The sequence below is a fragment of the Schistocerca gregaria genome, chromosome 3, assembly GCF_023897955.1.
Source record: "Schistocerca gregaria isolate iqSchGreg1 chromosome 3, iqSchGreg1.2, whole genome shotgun sequence".
Lineage (NCBI taxonomy): Eukaryota > Metazoa > Arthropoda > Insecta > Orthoptera > Acrididae > Schistocerca > Schistocerca gregaria.
Genome location: NC_064922.1, coordinates 311,777,808 through 311,798,705, shown reverse-complemented (window position 1 = coordinate 311,798,705; position 20,898 = coordinate 311,777,808). Strand labels below are relative to the sequence as shown.

Genomic DNA, 20,898 nt, shown 5'->3' with positions numbered 1-20,898 from the left:
CACCTCTGTTTGATCTGTTTTGGTATAAAGATGCTGACCGGAGAGGCTGAGCGGTTCTAGGTGCTACAGTCTGGAACCGAGCGACCACTACGGTCGCAGGTTCGAATCATGCCTTGGGCGTGGATGTGTGTGATGTCCTTATGTTAGTTTGGTTTAAGTAGTTCTAAGTTATAGGGGACTGATGACATCAGAATTAAGTCCCATAGTGCCCAGAGCCATTTGAACCATGTTTTTTGTATAAAGATTTTCCTCCTACAAGTTTTGACATAACTTATTTGGGGTAAGGAATGAAATAAATTTTGGCATTTGAGTGAAGTTTGGCAGCTGCTTTAAAATCTCCACAGACACAAGTTCCACCATGCAGTTTCCAGAGAAACACCCCTGAAGAAGCCCATAGACTTATAATAATGGTCATCACTATACCTAACACTTCTAGACAAATCATTTTGGCCTTGAACATGTCATGAAGTGTGACAGAAATTGGGCAGGCATGAAATAAACATACAGTGGTCAATGGTTTCAATTTAGCCTGCACATTGTTATGGTGGCACAACCAAGACCACGGTTGAGATTGATGAGAAATCATCACATAACCTGTCAACATTGTCAAAAGATACCCCAAATTGTGTTTGCTGAAACACCGAGCCGGAAGCCACATACATGAAACATGTCAAGACCAAAAATATTTTGAGCATGATATCAAGCAAGAGGTAAAATGTTAGTTTTCTGTTGACATTCTTGTAGAAATTTGTCACTACACAGTGTTCATGGGCTGTTGGCTGTACATGTTGATAAGATGGAAGCAGTTAGGGAGATCCAATACGGGCACAAGTGCATTTATTTATGAGAGATGTGTTAGCTTCTGTATCCATTAGAAATGTAACTGGAGTGATTAGATATGGCGAGTGTGATCCACATTTTCTGTGGTTGCATCATAAAAGGATGTAAATATGGCAAGATGATGTGAACTTTCCATGACCCAGAATAATTCATGCAGTTGCTGCAGATGGCAGCAATGTCATTGAGCTTGTTACATACTGAACTGCATATGTGTTTGTGAAGGCACTGCCATTAGAAGTGCATGTGACATCACTTTGGACATTGGGACAGGGTAAACCATCGGTACAATTTGTATGTGTAATTGAATGCAGAAGACTGGTTACCTGAATGACCTCTATGGGGTGCAGAGTGGCAAGCTTGCTTAGTGCAGTCTCTACTAATGTCATTCAAATCCCTCTAATATGATATGGCAACGAGAGGAACTTTGAGTGGAAGACACAATGCTAATACAACTAGAAGTTGAGCAGTCTGAGTCCCAGTTAAATAATTTTCTTTGGGAATGGTATGAGCTATCATTAGAAGAACCATTTTGTCCTTCAAGTGAGCGTTATACCTGATGTGAAAGCTCATGAGCTTTAGCATGTTTTGAGAACTTCTTCTAGACAGTCCAACTTCAGTGCTTGTAAATGCACATTCTTGTCTACAGTGAACTGAATGATACATGCCTCACAAGACAATCTGCAAACAATTGCTTACAATTTGAGGCAGAACACATATAACGGTATTTGCAGAAAAGATCAAACTACATGACACTTTATTTCACAGTATGAAGAAAATACCCTACAAATTTCTGAATATTCAAAAGATTCTGCATCTACTGATGGCTTAAGTTTGTGAAAACCAACACTGTAGGAAAAGATAGATGGTTACTTACTGTAAAGAAGACACATTAAGCTGCAGACAGGCACAATTAAAAGATGCTAACATAGAGCTTTTGGTCACAGCCTTCAAAAAGCAAAAGAGAAACACACACCATTCACTCACACAAACAAGCACACCCCGTGCACAGATGACCACCACCTCCAGCATCTCAGGCTGGAATGCATTGGCATTGGCATTCTGGCCCGAGATGCTGGAGGTGATGGTCATGTGTCTATGGGATGTGCTTGCTAGTATGTATGAATGATGTGTGTTTCTATTTTGCTGCTTGAAAGCTGTGGCCAGAAGCTCTACGTAAGTGTCTTTTAATTGTGCCTGTCTGAAGTTTAATGTGTCTACTGTAATTAGCAGTCCATCTTTCCCAACAATGGAAAATCTAAGGTGGAATGTAACAGCATTATGAAAACTGTTCTTGCTACTCATCATATAGCAGAGATGATGAGTCGCAGATAGGCACAACAAAAAGAGTATTAAAAAGTGAACTTTAGGCCAACATGGCCTTTGTCAAAAATAGACAACATACACACATACACACTCATGCAAATTCAACTCACACACACATGACCACAGTTTATGGCAGCTGATGATAGACTGCAAGCAGCAGCGCATAATAGAAGAGGCAACCAGGTGCTTGGAGTAAGGAGAAGGCTGTGGCTGAGAGCTGAAGGAATCACAGGGTAGAGATGAGGAACAGTAGGTAAAGGGGAGGGAGCAGGGATGTGATGGAGAGAGGGTAGACCAGCTAGGTGCAGTCAGGAGGGAGAAGCAGAAGCAGAAAGGAGAGAAGTAAACAGACTGGGTTTGTTGATGGAATAGAGGGCTGTGTAGTGCTGGAATGGGAACAGGGAGGAAGCTAGATGGGTAAGGACAATGACTAATGAAGACTGAAGGTTACAGGAGCATAGGATATATTGTAGGGAGGGTTTCCACCAGTACGATTCAGAAAAGCTGCTGTTTTTGGGAAGCATCCAGATTGCACAGGCTGTGAAGCAGTCACTGAAATGAAGAACATCTTGTTGGGCAGCATGCTCAACAACAGGGTGGTCCAGCTGCTTCTTGGCCACATTTTGTCAGTGGCCATTAATGCAGACAGACAGCTTGTTGGTTGTCATGCCTATGTAGAATGCAGCACAGTGGTTGCAGCTTAACATGCAGATCACATGACTGGTTTCACAGGTAGCCCTCCCTTTGATGGGATAGCTGATGTTTGTGACCGGACTTGAGTAGGTGGTAGTGGGAGGATGTAGGGGATAGGTCTTGCATCTAGGACTTCTGCAGTGATATGAGCCATGAGGCAGGCGGTTGGGAGCAGCGGTTGTGTAGGGATGGAGGAGAATACGCGTAGGTTCGATGGTTGGCTGAATACCACTGTGGGAGGGGTGGGGAGAATAGTGAGTAGGACATTTCTCGTTTGAGGACATGACGAGAGGTAGTCAAAAACCTGATGGAGACTGTAATTCAGTCACTCCATCCTGGGTGATACTGATTCATGAAGAGAATGCTCCCCTTTGGCTGGACGGTGGCACTTTGGAAGATGATTGATGACTGGATAGATAAGGCACAGAAGATCTGTTATTGTACAAGGTTGGGCGGGTTATTAATGCCTATAAAAGCCTCAGTGAGACCCTCATCATTACTGATGTGACAACCACAGGCAGCTCGGCTGTATGGGAGGAACATCTTGGTATGGACTGGGTGGCAGCTGTCGAAGTGGAAGTATTACTGGTGGTTGGTAAGTTTTATATAGACAGAGGTACTAATGTAGCCATCCTCGAGATGGAGGTCAACATTGAGGAAGGTGGCCTGTTGGGTTGAGTAGGACCAGGTGAAGTAAATAGAGGAGACAGTGTTGTGGTTCTGGAGGCATGTGGACAGGGTGTCTTCACCCTTGATCCAGATCACAAAGACGTCATCAGCAAATCTGAACTGGGTGAGGGGTTTGGGATTCTGGGTGTTTAGAAAGAATGCCTCTAAATGTCCCATGAATAGTTTGGCATAGGATGGTGCCCTGCAGGTACCCACAGCCATACCCCATATATGTTTGTAGGTAATGCCTTCAAAGGAGAAATAAGTGTGGGTGAGTATATGTACATCTACATCCATACTCTGCAAGCCACCTGACGGTGTGTGGCGGAGGGTACCCTGAGTACCTCTATCGGTTCTCCCTTCTATTCCAGTCTCGTATTGTTCTTGGAAAGAAGGATTCTCGGTATGCTTCTGTGTGGGCTCTAATCTCTCTGATTTTATCCTCATGGTCTCTTTGCGAGATATATGTAGGAGGGAGCAATATACTGCTTGACTCTTCGGTGAAGGTATGTTCTCGAAACTTTACAAAAGCCCGTACTGAGCTACTGAGCGTCTCTCCTGCAGAGTCTTCCACTGGAGTTTATCTATCATCTCCGTAACGCTTTCACGATTACTAAATGATCCTGTAACGAAGCGTGCTGCTCTCCGTTGGATCTTCTCTATCTCTTCTATCAACCCTATCTGGTGCAGATCCCACACTGCTGAGCAGTATTCAAGCAGTGGGCGAACAAGCATACTGTAACCTACTTCCTTTATTTTCAGATTGCATTTCCTTAGGATTCTTCCAATGAATCTCAGTCTGGCATCTGCTTTACCGACGATCAACTTTATATGATCATTCCATTTTAAATCACTCCTAAGGCGTACTCCCAGATAATTTATGGAATTAACTGCTTCCAGTTGCTGACCTGCTATTTTGTAGCTAAATGATAAGGGATCTAACTTTCTATGTGTTCGCAGCACATTACACTTGTCTACATTGAGATTCAATTGCCATTCTGTGCACCATGCGTCAATTCGCTGCAGATCCTCCTGCATTTCAGTACAATTTTCCATTGTTGCAACATCTCGATACACCACAGCATCATCTGCAAAAAACCTCAGTGAACTTCCGATGTCACCCACCAGGTCATTTATGTATATTGTGAATAGCAACGGTCCTATGACACTGCCCTGCGGCACACCTGAAATCACTCTTACTTCGGAAGACTTCTCTCCGGTGAGAATGACTTGCTGCGTTCTGTTATCTAGGAACTCCTCAATCCAATCACACAATTGGTCTGATATTCCATATGCTCTTACTTTGTTCATTAAAAAACTGTGGGGAACTGTGTCAAACGCCTTGCGGAAGTCAAGAAACATGGCATCTACCTGGGAACCCATGTCTATGGCCCTCTGAGTCTCGTGGACGAATAGCGCGACCTGGGTTTCACACGACTGTCTTTTTCGAAACCCATGCTGATTCCTACAGAGTAGATTTCTAGTCTCCAGAAAAGACATTATACTCGAACATAATATGTGTTCCAAAATTCTACAACTGATCGATGTTAGATATATAGGTCTATAGTTCTGCACATCTGTTCGACATCCCTTCTTGAAAATGGGGTGACCTGTGCCCTTTTCCAATCCTTTGGAATGCTTCGCTCTTCTAGAGACCTATGGTACGCCACTGCAAGAAGGGGGGCAAGTTCCTTCGCGTACTCTGTGTAAAATCGAACTGGTATCCCATCAGGACCAGCGGCCTTTCCTCTTTTGAGCGATTTTAATTGTTTCTCTATCCCTCTGTTGTCTATTTCAATATCTACCATTCTGTCAACTGTGCGACAATCTAGAGAAGGAGGTACAGTGCAGTCTTCCTCTGTGAAACAGCTTTGGAAGAAGACATTTAGTATTTCGGCCTTTTGTCTGTCATCCTCTGTTTCAGAACCATTTTGGTCACAGAGTGTCTGGACATTTTGTTTTGATCCACCTACCACTTTGACATAGGACCAAAATTTCTTAGGATTTTCTGCCAAGCCAGTACATAGAACTTTACTTTCGAATTCATTGAACGCCTCTCGCATAGCCCTCCTCACACTACATTTCGCTTCGCGCAATTTTTGTTTGTCTGCAAGGCTTTGGCTATGTTTATGTTTGCTGTGAAGTTCCCTTTGCTTCTGCAGCAGTTTTCTAACTTGGTTGTTGTACCACGGTGGCTCTTTTCTATCTCTTACGATCTTGCTTGGCACATACTCATCTAACGCATATTGTACGATGGTTTTGAACTTTGTCCACTGATCCTCAACACTATCTGTACTTGAGACAAAACTTTTATGTTGAGCCATCAGGTACTTTGTAATCTGCTTTTTGTCACTTTTGCTAAACAGAAAAATCTTCATACGTTTTTTAATATTTCTATTTACGGCTCAAATCATTGATGCAGTAACCGCTTTATGATAGCTGATTCCCTGTTCTGCATTAACTGATTCAAATAGTTCGGGTCTGTTTGTCACCAGAACGTCTAATATGTTATTGCCACGAGTCGGTTCTCTGTTTAACTGCTCAAGGTAGTTTTCAGATGTTGTTGTTGTTGTCTTCAGTCCTGAGACTGGTTTGATGCAGCTCTCCATGCTACTCTATCCTGTGCAAGCTGCTTCATCTCCCAGTACCTACTGCAACCTACATCCTTCTGAATCTGCTTAGTGTACTCATCTCTCGGTCTCCCTCTACGATTTTTACCCTCCACGCTGCCCTCCAATGCTAAATTTGTGATCCCTTGATGCCTCAAAACATGTCCTACCAACCGATCCCTTCTTCTAGTCAAGTTGTGCCACAAACTTCTCTTCTCCCCAATCCTATTCAATACCTCCTCATTAGTTACGTGATCTATCCACCTTATCTTCAGTATTCTTCTGTAGCACCACATTTCGAAAGCTTCTATTCTCTTCTTGTCCAAACTAGTTATCGTCCATGTTTCACTTCCATACATGGCTACACTCCAAACAAATACTTTCAGAAACGACTTCCTAATACATAAATCTATATTCGATGTTAACAAATTTCTCTTCTTCAGAAACGCTTTCCTTGCCATTGCCAGTCTACATTTTATATCCTCTCTACTTCGACCATCATCAGTTATTTTACTTCCTAAATAGCAAAACTCCTTTACTACTTGAAGTGTCTCATTTCCTAATCTAATTCCCTCAGCATCACCCGATTTAATTTGACTACATTCCATTATCCTCGTTTTGCTTTTGTTAATGTTCATCTTATATCCTCCTTTCAAGACACTGTCCATTCCGTTCAACTGCTCTTCCAAGTCCTTTGCCGTCTCTGACAGAATTACAATGTCATCGGCGAACCTCAAAGTTTTTACTTCGTCTCCATGAATTTTAATACCTACTCCAAATTTTTCTTTTGTTTCCTTTACTGCTTGCTCAATATACAGATTGAATAACATCGGGGAGAGGCTACAACCCTGTCTCACTCCTTTCCCAACCACTGCTTCCCTTTCATGCCCCTCGACTCTTATGACTGCCATCTGGTTTCTGTACAAATTATAAATAGCCTTTCGCTCCCTGTATTTTACCCCTGCCACCTTTAGAATTTTAAAAAGAGTATTCCAGTCAACATTGTCAAAAGCTTTTTCTAAGTCTACAAATGCTAGAAACGTAGGTTTGCCTTTTCTTAATCTTTCTTCTAAGATAAGTCGTAAGGTCAGTATTGCCTCACGTGTTCCAACATTTCGACGGAATCCAAACTGATCCTCCCCAAGGTCTGCATCTACCAGTTTTTCCATTCGTCTGTAAAGAATTCGCGTTAGTATTTTGCAGCCGTGGCTTATTAAACTGATAGTTCGGTAATTTTCACATCTGTCAGCACCTGCTTTCTTTGGGATTGGAATTATTATATTCTTCTTGAAGTCTGAGGGTATTTCACCTGTCTCATACATCTTGCTCACCAGCTGGTAGAGTTTTGTCTGGACTGGTTGTCCCAAGGCCGTCAGTAGTTCTAATGGAATGTTGTCTACTCCGGGGGACTTGTTTCGACTCAGGTCTTTCAGTGCTCTGTCAAACTCTTCACGCAGTATCGTATCTCCCATTTCGTCTTCATCTACATCCTCTTCCATTTCCATAATATTGTCCTCAAGTACATCGCCCTTGTATAAACCTTCTATATACTCCTTCCACCTTTCTGCCTTCCCTTCTTTGCTTAGAACTGGGCTGCCATCTGAGCTCTTGATATTCATACACGTGGTTCTCTTCTCTCCAAAGGTCTCTTTAATTTTCCTGTAGGCAGTATCTATCTTACCCCTAGTGAGATAAGCTTCTACATCCTTACATTTGTCCTCTAGCCATCCCTGTTTAGCCATTTTGCACTTCCTGTCGATCTCATTTTTGAGACGTTTGTATTCCTTTTTGCCTGCTTCATTTACTGCATTTTTATATTTTCTCCTTTCATCAATTAATTTCAATATTTCTTCTGTTACCCAAGGATTTCTAGCAGCCCTCGTCTTTGTACCTACTTTATCCTCTGCTGCCTTCACTACTACATCCCTCAGAGCTACCCATTCTTCTTCTACTGTATTTCTTTCCCCTATTCCTGTCAATTGTTCCCTTATGCTCTCCCTGAAACTCTGTACAACCTCTGGTTCTTTCAGTTTATCCAGGTCCCATCTCCTTAATTTCCCACATTTTTGCAGTTTCTTCAGTTTTAATCTACAGGTCATAACCAATAGATTGTGGTCAGAGTCCACATCTGCCCCTGGAAATGTCTTACAACTTAAAACCTGGTTCCTAAATCTCTGTCTTACCATTATATAATCTATCTGATACCTTTTAGTATCTCCAGGGTTCTTCCACGTATACAACCTTCTTTCATGATTCTTAAACCAAGTGTTAGCTATGATTAAGTTGTGCTCTGTGCAAAATTCTACTAGGCGGCTTCCTCTTTCATTTCTTAGCCCCAATCCATATTCACCTACTATGTTTCCTTCTCTCCCTTTTCCTACACTCGAATTCCAGTCACCCATTACTATTAAATTTTCGTCTCCCTTCACTATCTGAATAATTTCTTTTATTTCATCGTACATTTCTTCAATTTCTTCATCATCTGCAGAGCTAGTTGGCATATAAACTTGTACTACTGTAGTAGGTGTGGGCTTCGTATCTATCTTGGCCACAATAATGCGTTCACTATGCTGTTTGTAGTAGCTTACCCGCATTCCTATTTTCCTATTCATTATTAAACCTACTCCTGCATTACCCCTATTTGATTTTGTGTTTATAACCCTGTAGTCACCTGACCAGAAGTCTTGTTCCTCCTGCCACCGAACTTCACTAATTCCCACTATATCTAACTTTAACCTATCCATTTCCCTTTTTAAATTTTCTAACCTACCTGCCCGATTAAGGGATCTGACATTCCACGCTCCGATCCGTAGAATGCCAGTTTTCTTTCTCCTGATAACGACATCCTCCTGAGTAGTCCCCGCCCGGAGATCCGAATGGGGGACTATTTTACCTCCGGAATATTTTACCCAAGAGGATGCCATCATCATTTAATCATACAGTAAAGCTGCATGTCCTCGGGAAAAATTATGGCTGTAGTTTCCCCTTGCTTTCAGCCGTTCGCAGTACCAGCACAGCAAGGCCGTTTTGGTTAATGTTGCAAGGCCAGATCAGTCAATCATCCAGACTGTTGCCCCTGCAATTACTGAAAAGGCTGCTGCCCCTCTTCAGGAACCACACGTTTGTCTGGCCTCTCAACAGATACCCCTCCGTTGTGGTTGCACCTACGGTACGGCCATCTGTATCGCTGAGGCACGCAAGCCTCCCCACCAACGGCAAGGTCCATGGTTCATGGGGGGAGGAGTTTTCAGATAAAGCACTTAAAAATATTTCACTGGATTCTTTGTCCCTGACACGCGTTATGAACGTTTGAGTCTCCCAGTCTATATCCGGCAAATTAAAATCTCCACCCAGAACTATAACATAGCGGGGAAATCTACTTGAAATATTTTCCAAATTATTCTTCAGGTGCTGAGCCACAACAGCTGCTGAGCCCGGGGGCCTATAGAGACATCCAATTACCATGTCTGAGCCTGCTTTAACCGTGACCTTCACCCAAATCATTTCACATATAGTTGCTCATGGTGATTAGTAGCAGGTGGATCATGGTGATCCACCCCTGCTGCCCCCAAATCATCCCCTGTTAACTATTCAGAATTTTGTAACCTCAAATCTCACCTCACTATCATTCCCCAAATCCCTAAGCATGCAAATTAATCTTATATCTGCAGAAAGGACCACAATCCACCACCTAAAAATTGATCCTGATTTAATAATCCTACTTGGTGACAAAGTCACCACCACTGTTGTTTTTAACTGCAAGGGTCAACTGGCAGAAGGACTCTTCAGCTGTCAGATTCATCCACCTACAAAACCTGCCACAGTGACCCCATTCCAGAAATCCAGCAGAATCTCTAGTCTCTTCTCAATTCCTTATGCCCACCCTGGAACTTCTTCCTGGAATCCATCTCGCTCCTCACTCCTACCACTTCTTGCACACCTACCTTCTACATGTTCATAAAATCTATAAACCCAACCACCCAGGATTTCCCGTTGTGGACAGTTCCTGTGCCCCCACTGAGAGTCTCTGCTCTCGTAGACCAACACCTTCAGACTATTACCTGCAACCTACCCTCATATATAAAAAATACCAACCATTTCCTCCAGCCACTGTCCACAGTTCCTGTACTTTTACCAGACAGTATCCTGCTGATCACTGTTGATACCACTTCCCTTTACACTAACATCCCTAATACCCATGGCCTTGCTGCTATTGAACACTATCTTCCCAACACCCAATGGATTCCAAACCTACACCCTCTTTCCTGGTCACCATGGCCAACTACATACTCACCCACAATTACGTCTCCTTTGAAGGCAACACCTACAAACAAATCAGGGGTACAACAATGGGCATCCTTATGACACCATCCTATGCCAATCTATTCATGGGCCATCTAGAGGAATCCTTCTTAAACACCCAGAATCCCAAACCCCTCACTTGGTTCAGATTCATTGCCGACATCTTCATGATTTGGACCAAGGGTGAGGACACGCTATGTGCATTTCTCTAGAATCTTAACACCTTCTCCCCCATTCCTACTCAACCCAACAAGCCACATATCTTGATGTTGGCCTCCACCTGAAAGATGGCTACATCAGTAGCTCTGCCCATATCAAACCTACAAACCACCAACAATACCTCCACTTCAACAGATGACACCTATTCCATACCAAGAAGTCCCTTCCATAGAGTCTAACCACACGTGGATGCCGCAGGTTTAGTGACGATCACTCCTCAAAATATTCGAGGGTCACACTGAGGCTTTCACAGACCATAAATACACTTCCAACCTTGTAAAAAATAGATCTTTTCCTTATATTTCCAGTTACCTGCCACCTCCCAAAGTCCCACTATCCAGCCACAAGGGAGCATTCCCCTTGTGAATCAGTATCACCCAAAGTGGAGGAACTGAATTACATTCTCCACCAGGGTTTCGGCTACCTCTCATCATGCCTTGAAATGATGTCCTACCCTCTATCCTTCCCACCCCTCCCACAGTGGTATTGCACCACCCATCAAACCTATACAATATCCTTGTCCATCCCTATACAGCCACTGCTTCCAGTTCCTTGCCTCGTGGCTGTTATACTGTAATAGACCAAGATGCAAGACCTGTACTATACATCCTCCCACCACCATCTACTCTAATCTGGTCACAAGCATCACGTATCCCATCAAAGGCAGGGCTACATCTGGAGCCAGTCATGTGATCTACAAGTTAAACTGCAACTACTGTGCTGCATTCTATGTAGGCATGACAACCAACAACCTGTCTGCCTGCATGAATGGCCACTGAAAAACTGTGGCCAAGAAGCAGCTGGACCACCTTGTTGCTGAGCATGCTGCCTAACATGACGTTCTTCATTTCAATGACTGCTTCACAATCTGTGCTATCTGAATCCTTCCCACCAACACCAGCTTTTCTGAAAAGCACCAGTGGGAACTCTCCCTAAAACACATCCTAAATTTCGGTAACCCTCCTGGCCTCAATATTTGTTAGTCCTTTTCCTTACCCATCTGGTCCATTCCCTGTTCCCATTCCAGCACTACACAGCTCTCTATTCCACCAAAACATCCAGTTTCTTTTTACATATCTCCTTTTCCGCTACCCCCTCCCCCCCCTCCCCCTACCACTGTCTAACCTCCCACCTAGCTGCCTTCCCTCTCTGCACCTTGTCCCTGCTTGCTCTTACAGGTGGCACTTTACTGTCTCCCACCCCTCAATTCTGCTCGCAGTGTGGCTTCAGCTGCCAGAGACTGTGGTCATATGTGTGTGAGCTGCATCTGAGTGAGTGTATGTGTGTATGTTGCCTATTTTCCCCAAAGCTCACTTTCAGACAGTCTTTTCTTCGTGCCTATCTATAGTGCAACATCTTTGCTGTTTGGTGAGAAGAAACTATCATTTTCAAAATTTGTCTTTTCCTACATTGTTGATATTCCTACCTGGAGTTTCCACTGTTTAAGTTTGCAAAACAAATTCATCAATTAAGGATTAGTAGACAGAAGATGTGCATGGTGCAGTACCATATCAGAAACATTACATGCCTGGAAGGGCAGGGAGAAGTGGCAGTTGTAGCTGTCCCATTCCTCAGCATTTGGCTGAAAATGTTGATATGGCAGTGGCTGATGTACTAGCTCCTATTCACTTATGAGCAGTTGCTGTGTCAACTTGGTTTGCAGCTCCATCCATCATCTGAAGTGGGTCTGTTGCTGTTGTAGTTGTTGCTGTTGCTTTTCATATTGTTGCTAACTGCTCATATATCATAGCATGCAGTGCTCTAGTTTGCAAGACAGGAAGGCAAGCCAGATCCATGTAGAATCCATGTGGCAAATTTGTTGCTGGGGCTGGTGCACCAGTCAGCCTGAGTGTGGTTTTTAGGCAGTTCACCACACTCATTTATGCAAATGCTGGGCTAGTACCCAGTTTTCACCACAGCTGATATGATACAAGAATAGTTAAAATACAATCACTTACAGAACACAGTTCACACAGCATGTTATTTTAAATTGTAGGCAACTGCAGCCAAATCTCCACATTTTGAATGAAATGATCAACACTAGTTGTAAAATACTTTTTGTTAAAAGTCACAACTGGTTTGGCATCAATTGAAGATGCTTCCTCAGGTGTCAGAGATTCCCTTTGACAAATCATAGCAGAAAAGCAACTAACTTAAAGCCACTCCCCACCATTCACATCAAGTTATAAACAAATAGCATGCTAAAAGTGATAATCCATAGTTAAAGTGAAGGGTATAGCAGAACTGTACCACAAGCAGGAAGGTAGTTGAGTGGTGGCAGACAAGGCAGTACTGACTGCTCTGCAGTGCAACACATTATCATAACTTTCAGTGTTGCATTATCAGGTGATGCTATCATATGCATGATATGCTTCAAAATTAATTCCTGAAAAAGCAATATTCTTAAACGTAAACCAAGTCTCTTTTCTGGTGAATCTTGGAAGGAATGACGTAGTTGCACAGAGATTGGATTCATTGGATTTTTCTGGTGCTGCAAGTGCATTTGCTTTGAATGTTCATACGACAAGTCCGCAGTAGGTACTGGGAGATGAAGAAGCTTGCACAGGATAGAGTAGCATGGAAAGCTGCATCAAACCAGTTTCAGGACTGAAGACCACAACAAACAACAACGGCAAGTCCATCCACCTTATTGTTGGAAATGAAGTGAGAGCACGTAGCAGAGAGAGTGAAAGAGGCAGAATTAAAGTTTAATTCCTCACTAATCCAAGCTGTTTGAGAAATTTATTTGCCTACCTAATTTTTATTCCTTACTTTATTAGTCCTCCTATTCCTACCAGTTTCAATAGGGAAAAATACAGTTGATGATGATAATCAGTTTATGGCCGAAGGGCTAAACATATTGCTATCAGAAACCAAAAATACCAAGTGAAAAAAAGTGCAAGATGCATTCGCGAATTGAACACACATCCTCTGCGTCCCAGCCACATGCATTGGTTAGTACATCAGTGGCAGTTTTGCTGAACGGAGTGTACCTTATGGGTACATAAGTGGGAGTCATAAAATAGGCATTTGTGGACCCCCTACATGATGACAAAAAAGATCAACATTACATTAATTACTGATCCTATCAACTTTGAGCAGACTGTGCATCATGAACTTTAGGGATAGTTTTTGAAAAAAGTGGCAGTATTGATCCAAAATGTCATAGGAATCTCATTTTAGGTTGTAGATAAGTGACCTGTGAGATATGATCTGAATCATTTGGTCATGTCTGAGATCTTCTCCTTGAAAGGCAGAATTGATGTTGTTATCTGGACAAGATACAAGAATTACAGTGTATAACAGGAAGCACAGAGATGAAGCATTTTGAAAGCAGCAATTGAATTGCAAGTAGTTAGCTGTGCTAGGACAGATAGTAGCTTCCAATAGTTTGTTGGTTTTTCATGATTCACTTTCTATGAGGTGTATGTTCCTACATGCAGTCCAGATCAACTCGGTCGGTTCTTAATAAGGATCACTACAACAAGGTGCTGGTCAGTGGCTCATAACTGGATCCGGAGGATATAGAAAGGTAAATCATTTACATTTGGCTTTGCATCTAATTCACTATAGGTATATTTGTCTAACAAGAAAGAGTTTTCATGGCTGTTGCGCCTTTCATATTACTGGGGTTTATACTATGACATACAAACCAAAGCAGGGCATCTGCAGAACTATGTGTCCCTGATCAACAGCATCAGACAGAACATCAGTATTACAGTCATCACAATAATGAGTCTTCAGTAATTCTGCATAAAATTATAGTTTCTCCTTAAACAAAACTTCAATGAGGAAACTATGCACCTATTGACATGAGATGCTTACTAGCATGATACTTTCATAAATCTTAATGATATGATCTCCTGTAACCAACACCATAAATTTTTTCTACCTTTTTTATGTGAAATCTCAGTCAGGCATTTGGAATACGCAATATCTGCTTCACCTTCTTTCCATAGAGAATCATAGTAAAACCCCTTTTAAACTGGAAACTACAGAATATACACTATCTGATCAGAAGTATCTGGATACCTGTTAACGGATATTAATAGGGGATGTGCCCTTCATTCTCCTTTATGATGGCTTGAACTCTGCTGAGGCACTTCTGGTGAGGTGTCAAAATGTCTGTGGAGAAATGGCAGCCCATTCTTCTTCAAGAATCAAAACCAGAGAAAATGATAGGCAGTATTTCCATGCTGATACAAACAGTCATTGTCTACTAATTGTTCATCTACTGGACACACTACACAATGCTGTGAAATGTGTTTTGCATTTAGTGTTTTCTCAGGCACAATAAGGGCAGCACACTATAACCATGAAAAATACCCCATACCATAACACCAGTCTTCTGTACTTCACTATCAGCACTACACATGATGGCTGGTAACATTCTCCAGGAATTCACCAAACAGAATCCCTTCCATTGGATTGCCAAAGAGTATAGTGCACTTCATCTCTCAAAATCTTTCATTTCTAGTCACCCTCGGTCCAGAGGAATTGCTCTTTACACCACGTCAAGCATCACTTAGCATTAACTACAGAAATGTGTGGCTTATGGGGAGTTGCTTGACAATAGGGAGTATTTGTACTGTTGTCAGCTGTCCAGCTGGGTGCAGTTGATTTCATAACACAATATTTCATCTTCAGGTGATACCTGCAAAATGATCATCTTGGCTACATCTCTCTTCTTTTATACTCTTATAGCTCCCCATACTGTCCTCCACTGCTGGCCACATGCTACAATGAGTTGAGTGGTTGGAGGGACGGTGCTGCTGGAAGCTGGGCAGTACTCCTCCCTCAGTTCCTCCTGTTGCCTGCATCAGACACAGAAATCACTCCTGGCTGACACTGTTATTTTAGTTGGCTAAGAGTGAACCCAGTGTCTGTGTTGATCAGCCCATCAGTCACTCATATTTCAATAGTCTCCTTCAGGGGACAGTCTCAAAATGTCAAAATGACGAGTTCTGTCTTAGCACTTCCATTTCTTCTACTTCATGGAGTCCCCTGTGGTCACACAGTGTTCTGCATATATACCTAAGTGCATTTACTTGGAATGTGGTAAACACCCAGTTTGCAGAGCCCCAAGTCATCTTTCACGAAAACTAATAGGGAACGAATTTTTGAAGGTAGATGGAAAATGCATTTAATGTTATATTGAGCCAGTAGTCTGCCAATTTTATCCAATGCTTTGCCAGTGTACAGCTTATATACAATTGTCTTTTCCTCCTCATTAGCTTCTGTCTGCAGAGCTTGTACTTCCTTCCTGAAAGCTCGTCAGATTTGTCCCTCGTTGTATGCATTCTTCTTGAAAATGTGCTCAAGGTGTTTAAGCTCCCTTAGTAGGCTTTCTTTGTCCAATATTGTGTGGGCTCTGAGTACCAGTATACACAGCTCACCTGCATGTTGTGAAGGATAGTGACAGCAGGCAGTGTGGAGATAAAAATCAGTGTGGGTGGCTTTCCTGAACACACTGTGTCTTATAGTGGTGTTCATTCTGCACTAGACTAAGATGTCTAAAAGGGAAGTTCACCATTATCTTCCAACTCCATGGTGAATTTCATATTGGGGTTCTGAGAGTACAGATGTTCGAGAAACTCCTGAAATCTCTCACTCCCATGTCGCCACACAACAAATGTTTCATTAACATACCTTAAAAAGTTTGTAGGCCTCAGTGCAGCTGTTTCCAGAGCTTTCAGTTTGAAGTCCTTCATAAACAAGTTTGCCACAATTGGTGACAGAGAGCACCTGGTGGTGACACCATCCATTTGTTCACAATAGCTGCCATTGAGGAGAAAGAATGTTGATGTGAGGACAAATTCAAAGAGATTAGTCACTGTCGAGTCGGATTTCTCCCTGATCAATGTGAGGGAATCAACAAGCCGGACTCCAGTGAAGTGGGATACCATATCAAATCTCACCATAAGGTCCTGGTTATGGAGGAGTAGTTCTTGCATCAGTTGAATGAAATGTACAGGTTTCCCAATGTGATGTGGTGCTGACATTTACTGACATAGGGGCTTAACAGTGTTGTTGGATGTTTGACCAGCTGCTACACTGGTGTGCCTATGTTGCTTACAGTAGGATGTAGAGGAACATCTCATTTGTGAGCTGTTTGTAAGCCATACAGCAGCAGCTCATGGTCGAAGCTTCTTGATGATTTCCTTTAGCAGGGACCTGTGCAGAAATCCAATAGTCTTCTTCTTCACCTTGTTGGTTGGATCTCCCTTCAATTTTCTGTAAGCAGGATCCTCGGTTAGGCCATACATTTTGCAATTGTATTCTAGCAGTAGCAGCAGTATAGTGGCATTTCCTTTACTCACAGATAAAGTGACTATTTCAGTATCATTCTGTACTTCCTGAATAGGAGCTCTTTCTACTTTAACGATGCTTGTCCTTGATGGGATGGCTCTAGTCAGCATGTAGCACCTTTTCTGGGTGGGGGCAGCAATAAGAGTATAAAGGGTGTGATGTGCAGCAGAGATGCTCATCTTACAGGAAGATGATGCCTAGGCACACTTTTGGAATACTGAGTTATGAAAATGACCGCACTCAGCTGGACATCTGACAATAGTACAAACAGTTGATTCACTGGGAAGCCTAAGATCACACAGTTTTAGCCATTTCTTCTTAATTACCTATGCAAAGTCATTGTGTTAGCTGGACTGCTAGTGACACTTTGTTGGAACTCATAAGGGATTACTCCCTGCAATGCTCAATGGTGGTTTGGCTATGGTTGTTTCTTTTCCATGTCCACTACACAGTCACTTCACAATCAGTTGATTTGGGCAGCTTTAGAAGGGTTGAAAAGTCTGTGACAGATCTGTTACTCAGGTGACATCCAGTCCCTAATTTACATTTCTTCTACATTATGACCCATTCTGCTGTTACAGCATCTCTGCTGCCGAAACATTACTCTCCTCTATCTTTTAGAATGGCAGGTCTGAAAATAGAGTATGTGGTGCCAGCAATATAACTGGAGGTGGACCATAAGGCAACCTTTTACAATTTATCAGAATATTTAGTTGTAGGGATGTGAATTCTACTTAACTCTAATGTTCATATGAAATATGTTTTGATTTTACCAATATATAGACAGTGATAGTTTTCTGTGTAAAGTTACATAAATGCTATTTTTAAGTATTACACAAAACAGCAACTGAGCAGTATAAGAGTTCACTCACTACAGTATAGTGAAAGATCCTTCTTAGAAATGAATAAGTTGTTACACAAGTAATCTGAAATTGTTAGCTATGTCTATCCTTTGTCTTTTCAAAGTCGTGACATTTATTGAAGGAAAATGTGTATGAGTGTCTATATTCTTAAGTCATCAAGATCTATAGCATGAGCTTTTGTCTTTCATATCTTGTGTGAAGAAAGCAGTAGTTGAACTTGATAGCAGGTGGTTACTCCAGAATGAGATGATACGTCAGGGAACCATGTCCTCAGAGTTTCCCCCTGTTTGAGTCCTAATGTGCAGATTCATGTGCTTCTACATCTCCACTGTACTTTAAAATTACATATAATACAGCTCAGTTGATTTAGAAGAGCTATGTCCCAAAATTGTTCCAATATCTAAAATAAAAAAGAAGCAATATGAACAACTATTGTATTGGACTATACATTCACCTTCAGGTTAATTTATTCGTATTTATTCTGGATTCTTAGGTACTAAAAAACTGTCTTTCTAAAATATTGTAATGTGTACACACCTGTAAAGTATATCTTTCACATTGCAGATTTGTTATGCTCCTCTTGCTGCTGTGTTTGTTACAAAAACTTTATAGAGAAAGGTCCTCAGGTTTATGCTATGTTCTTTGATTTCCAGAAGGCATCTGATACAGGGTCCACACTGTTGTTGTGTGTGTGTGTGGGGGGGGGGGGGGGGGGGAGAACAAGCTCACCAAATATCAGACCAGATTTGTGATTGTACATGGGACTTCATTGCAGATAGAACTCAACATATCATCATTAACAGAACAGAATCAACAAACTTAAAGGTAATTTCAGGACTGTCTCAAGAGTGTGTTTTAGGGCCACTACTACTTACAGTTTAATTGATGATCGAGGGATAAAACAGGAGTCTTCTTGAGGCTATTTGCAGATGTTGCCTTTGTCCATAAGAAGATTGCTACCACAGGAGACTGTAGCAAAATGCAGGAAGACCTGCAGAGGACTGATGGTTGATAGGACAACTGGCAGTTGATCCCAAACATAAATATATGTAACATATTGTACATAAATAGGTGAATGGATCTACTACTGATTAACTACACTGTTTGTGGCAAATCACTGGATACAGTAACTATTGTAAAATACCTATAAGTAACCATGCTGAGTAACCTAAAATGGAGTGACCACAAAAAACAAATATCAGGAGAAGCAAGTGTGAGACTGACATGCACTAGTTGAATATCAAGGAAATTTAATTCACTCACAAAAGAAGTGGATTACAAAATAGTTGTTTGACTGATTCTTGAGTGTTGTTTCTCTGTCTGGGATCCTTACCAAGTAGGATTGATAGAAGAGAGAAGGTCCAGCAAAGAATGGCACATTTTGTCACAGGATTACTTTACTCAGCAGCAGCCTGTTACCAAGATGTTCAACAATCTCCAGCAGCAAATGCTACAAGAGATGTTTATGCATTACAGGGAGGTTTACTGTTGAATTTTTGAGAGCTTACATTTCAAGAAGCGTTGGGAAACTTATTACTTTCCCCCACAAAATTGTCTCATGAAATGATAATTAGAGAAATTAGATGTCATACAGAGTCATAGTCATTCTTCTCATGAGACATTCATGAATGGAATGGGAAAGGCGATGGTACCAGATAGTGGTAATGGAAGAACCCTCTGCCACCCACTGTAAGGTGGCTTGCATAGTATAGATGTATATGATATTATACACTGTAAAATTCCAACCTAATGTTTTCAGTGTTTTACACTCTTACACTTTTTGTTTATCTGTCTATATCAAAACAATGACTGTTAATATCAGTGATTCCTCATCAGATACTGGTAACTATACAGATTTTTTTAGATAGGGAATATGAGATGTCGGTTGTATGAATAAGAAATCAAGCTACTTTGTGACTCGTATTCCAACTGTATTTCAGAATACCATGAGTCACCAAGGAACTATGGCTGTATTTTTGACAATAATTTTATTAACTTGTATTAATTTTCCTGCTTTTTTATTTGAAATGCTGTAAAGTATTTTCTCTTGTTCATTTTATCTTAGATATGATACTTTTACATTACAGCCATTCTTGCTAGAATATCCGACTCATTCCTACTATGTATGAAGTAAATAATGTGTTTTTGGTCTCAGTTGTTTACTGTTTACAATATTTCTAGCTTTGGTTTAATATCTCATTTCCTTAGTGAGCCACTGATAGTCTGAAAGAGGTGACCATAGAGGAGAAGAAACCTTATCTAGTAAACTGTGTTTTTGTATTATCTTTAAAATACTTTATGTTTCACCATCATTCATTAAGGTGTATAGCACCATGAAGAGGTGCTCTAGAGGTTGAGTGAACCATTTTTTCTTTTGCAGGTTGCTTAAAAGCTAGAACTGAAGAAAGTTCTGCAATGTTTTATGAAGATATTCATTTGGAACCAACACTACTTTCATTAGTTTTTGGTCTTATTTCTATTATAGTGACTGTTGTGGTTTTATGCTGGAGGAAATATGTTAAAAAAAGTGAGCTTTATATTCTTACAGTTCTTTTTCCTTCTCATACTGTGAATAACTGTCGCACTTGAATTTCAACATATCTGATATTTGTCTGATTTTCCATTGTCTTTCCAGAGAAGCCGGAATTTAATTATGACTTGGAACCTTGTGAACCTCATATAGATCTGATGCATATTCATCTGTCAGCTATGGTGAGTGAACTACATGAAATAAATTTATTGTTCACAAAGGAATGTAATTTTTAGTTTTGAAAGTCATGTCTTTTAAATGGATTCTTCTTTAATGTTTTTTTTTCTTCAGAGAAGCTTCCAACGACAAGCTGCAGAACAGTGTTTTATGTTGCTCCAAAAGCACCCTGAAGCTGTGAACCATGCCTTGCCTCCATTCTATTATACACCCTTCTTGGTGAGACACAATTTGTTTTATAATTTTATATAAGTTGGGTCATTTTTAAAACTAGTGTTACAGGAAGTTATACTTACAAAGCTGATGGACCATGACATTCTTGTTTAGCTGGGGAGATAACATTTGCAGAATACTTGTTAATAAT

General features: G+C 41.3%; 1 protein-coding gene across 2 annotated transcripts in view; it reads left to right on the top strand.

Annotated features, from left to right (window-relative positions):
- Positions 1-20,898, top strand: part of LOC126354216 (ankyrin-1-like) — a 201,822-nt gene that overhangs the window by 26,997 nt on the left and 153,927 nt on the right. For both annotated transcript variants that reach the window (XM_050003685.1, XM_050003683.1), the window contains exons 2-4: positions 20,208-20,354; positions 20,463-20,539; positions 20,649-20,753. In XM_050003685.1, coding sequence (XP_049859642.1) covers positions 20,243-20,354; positions 20,463-20,539; positions 20,649-20,753 — 294 coding nt within the window. In that variant the 5' untranslated portion in view covers positions 20,208-20,242. The remainder of the gene's footprint in view (positions 1-20,207; positions 20,355-20,462; positions 20,540-20,648; positions 20,754-20,898) is intronic.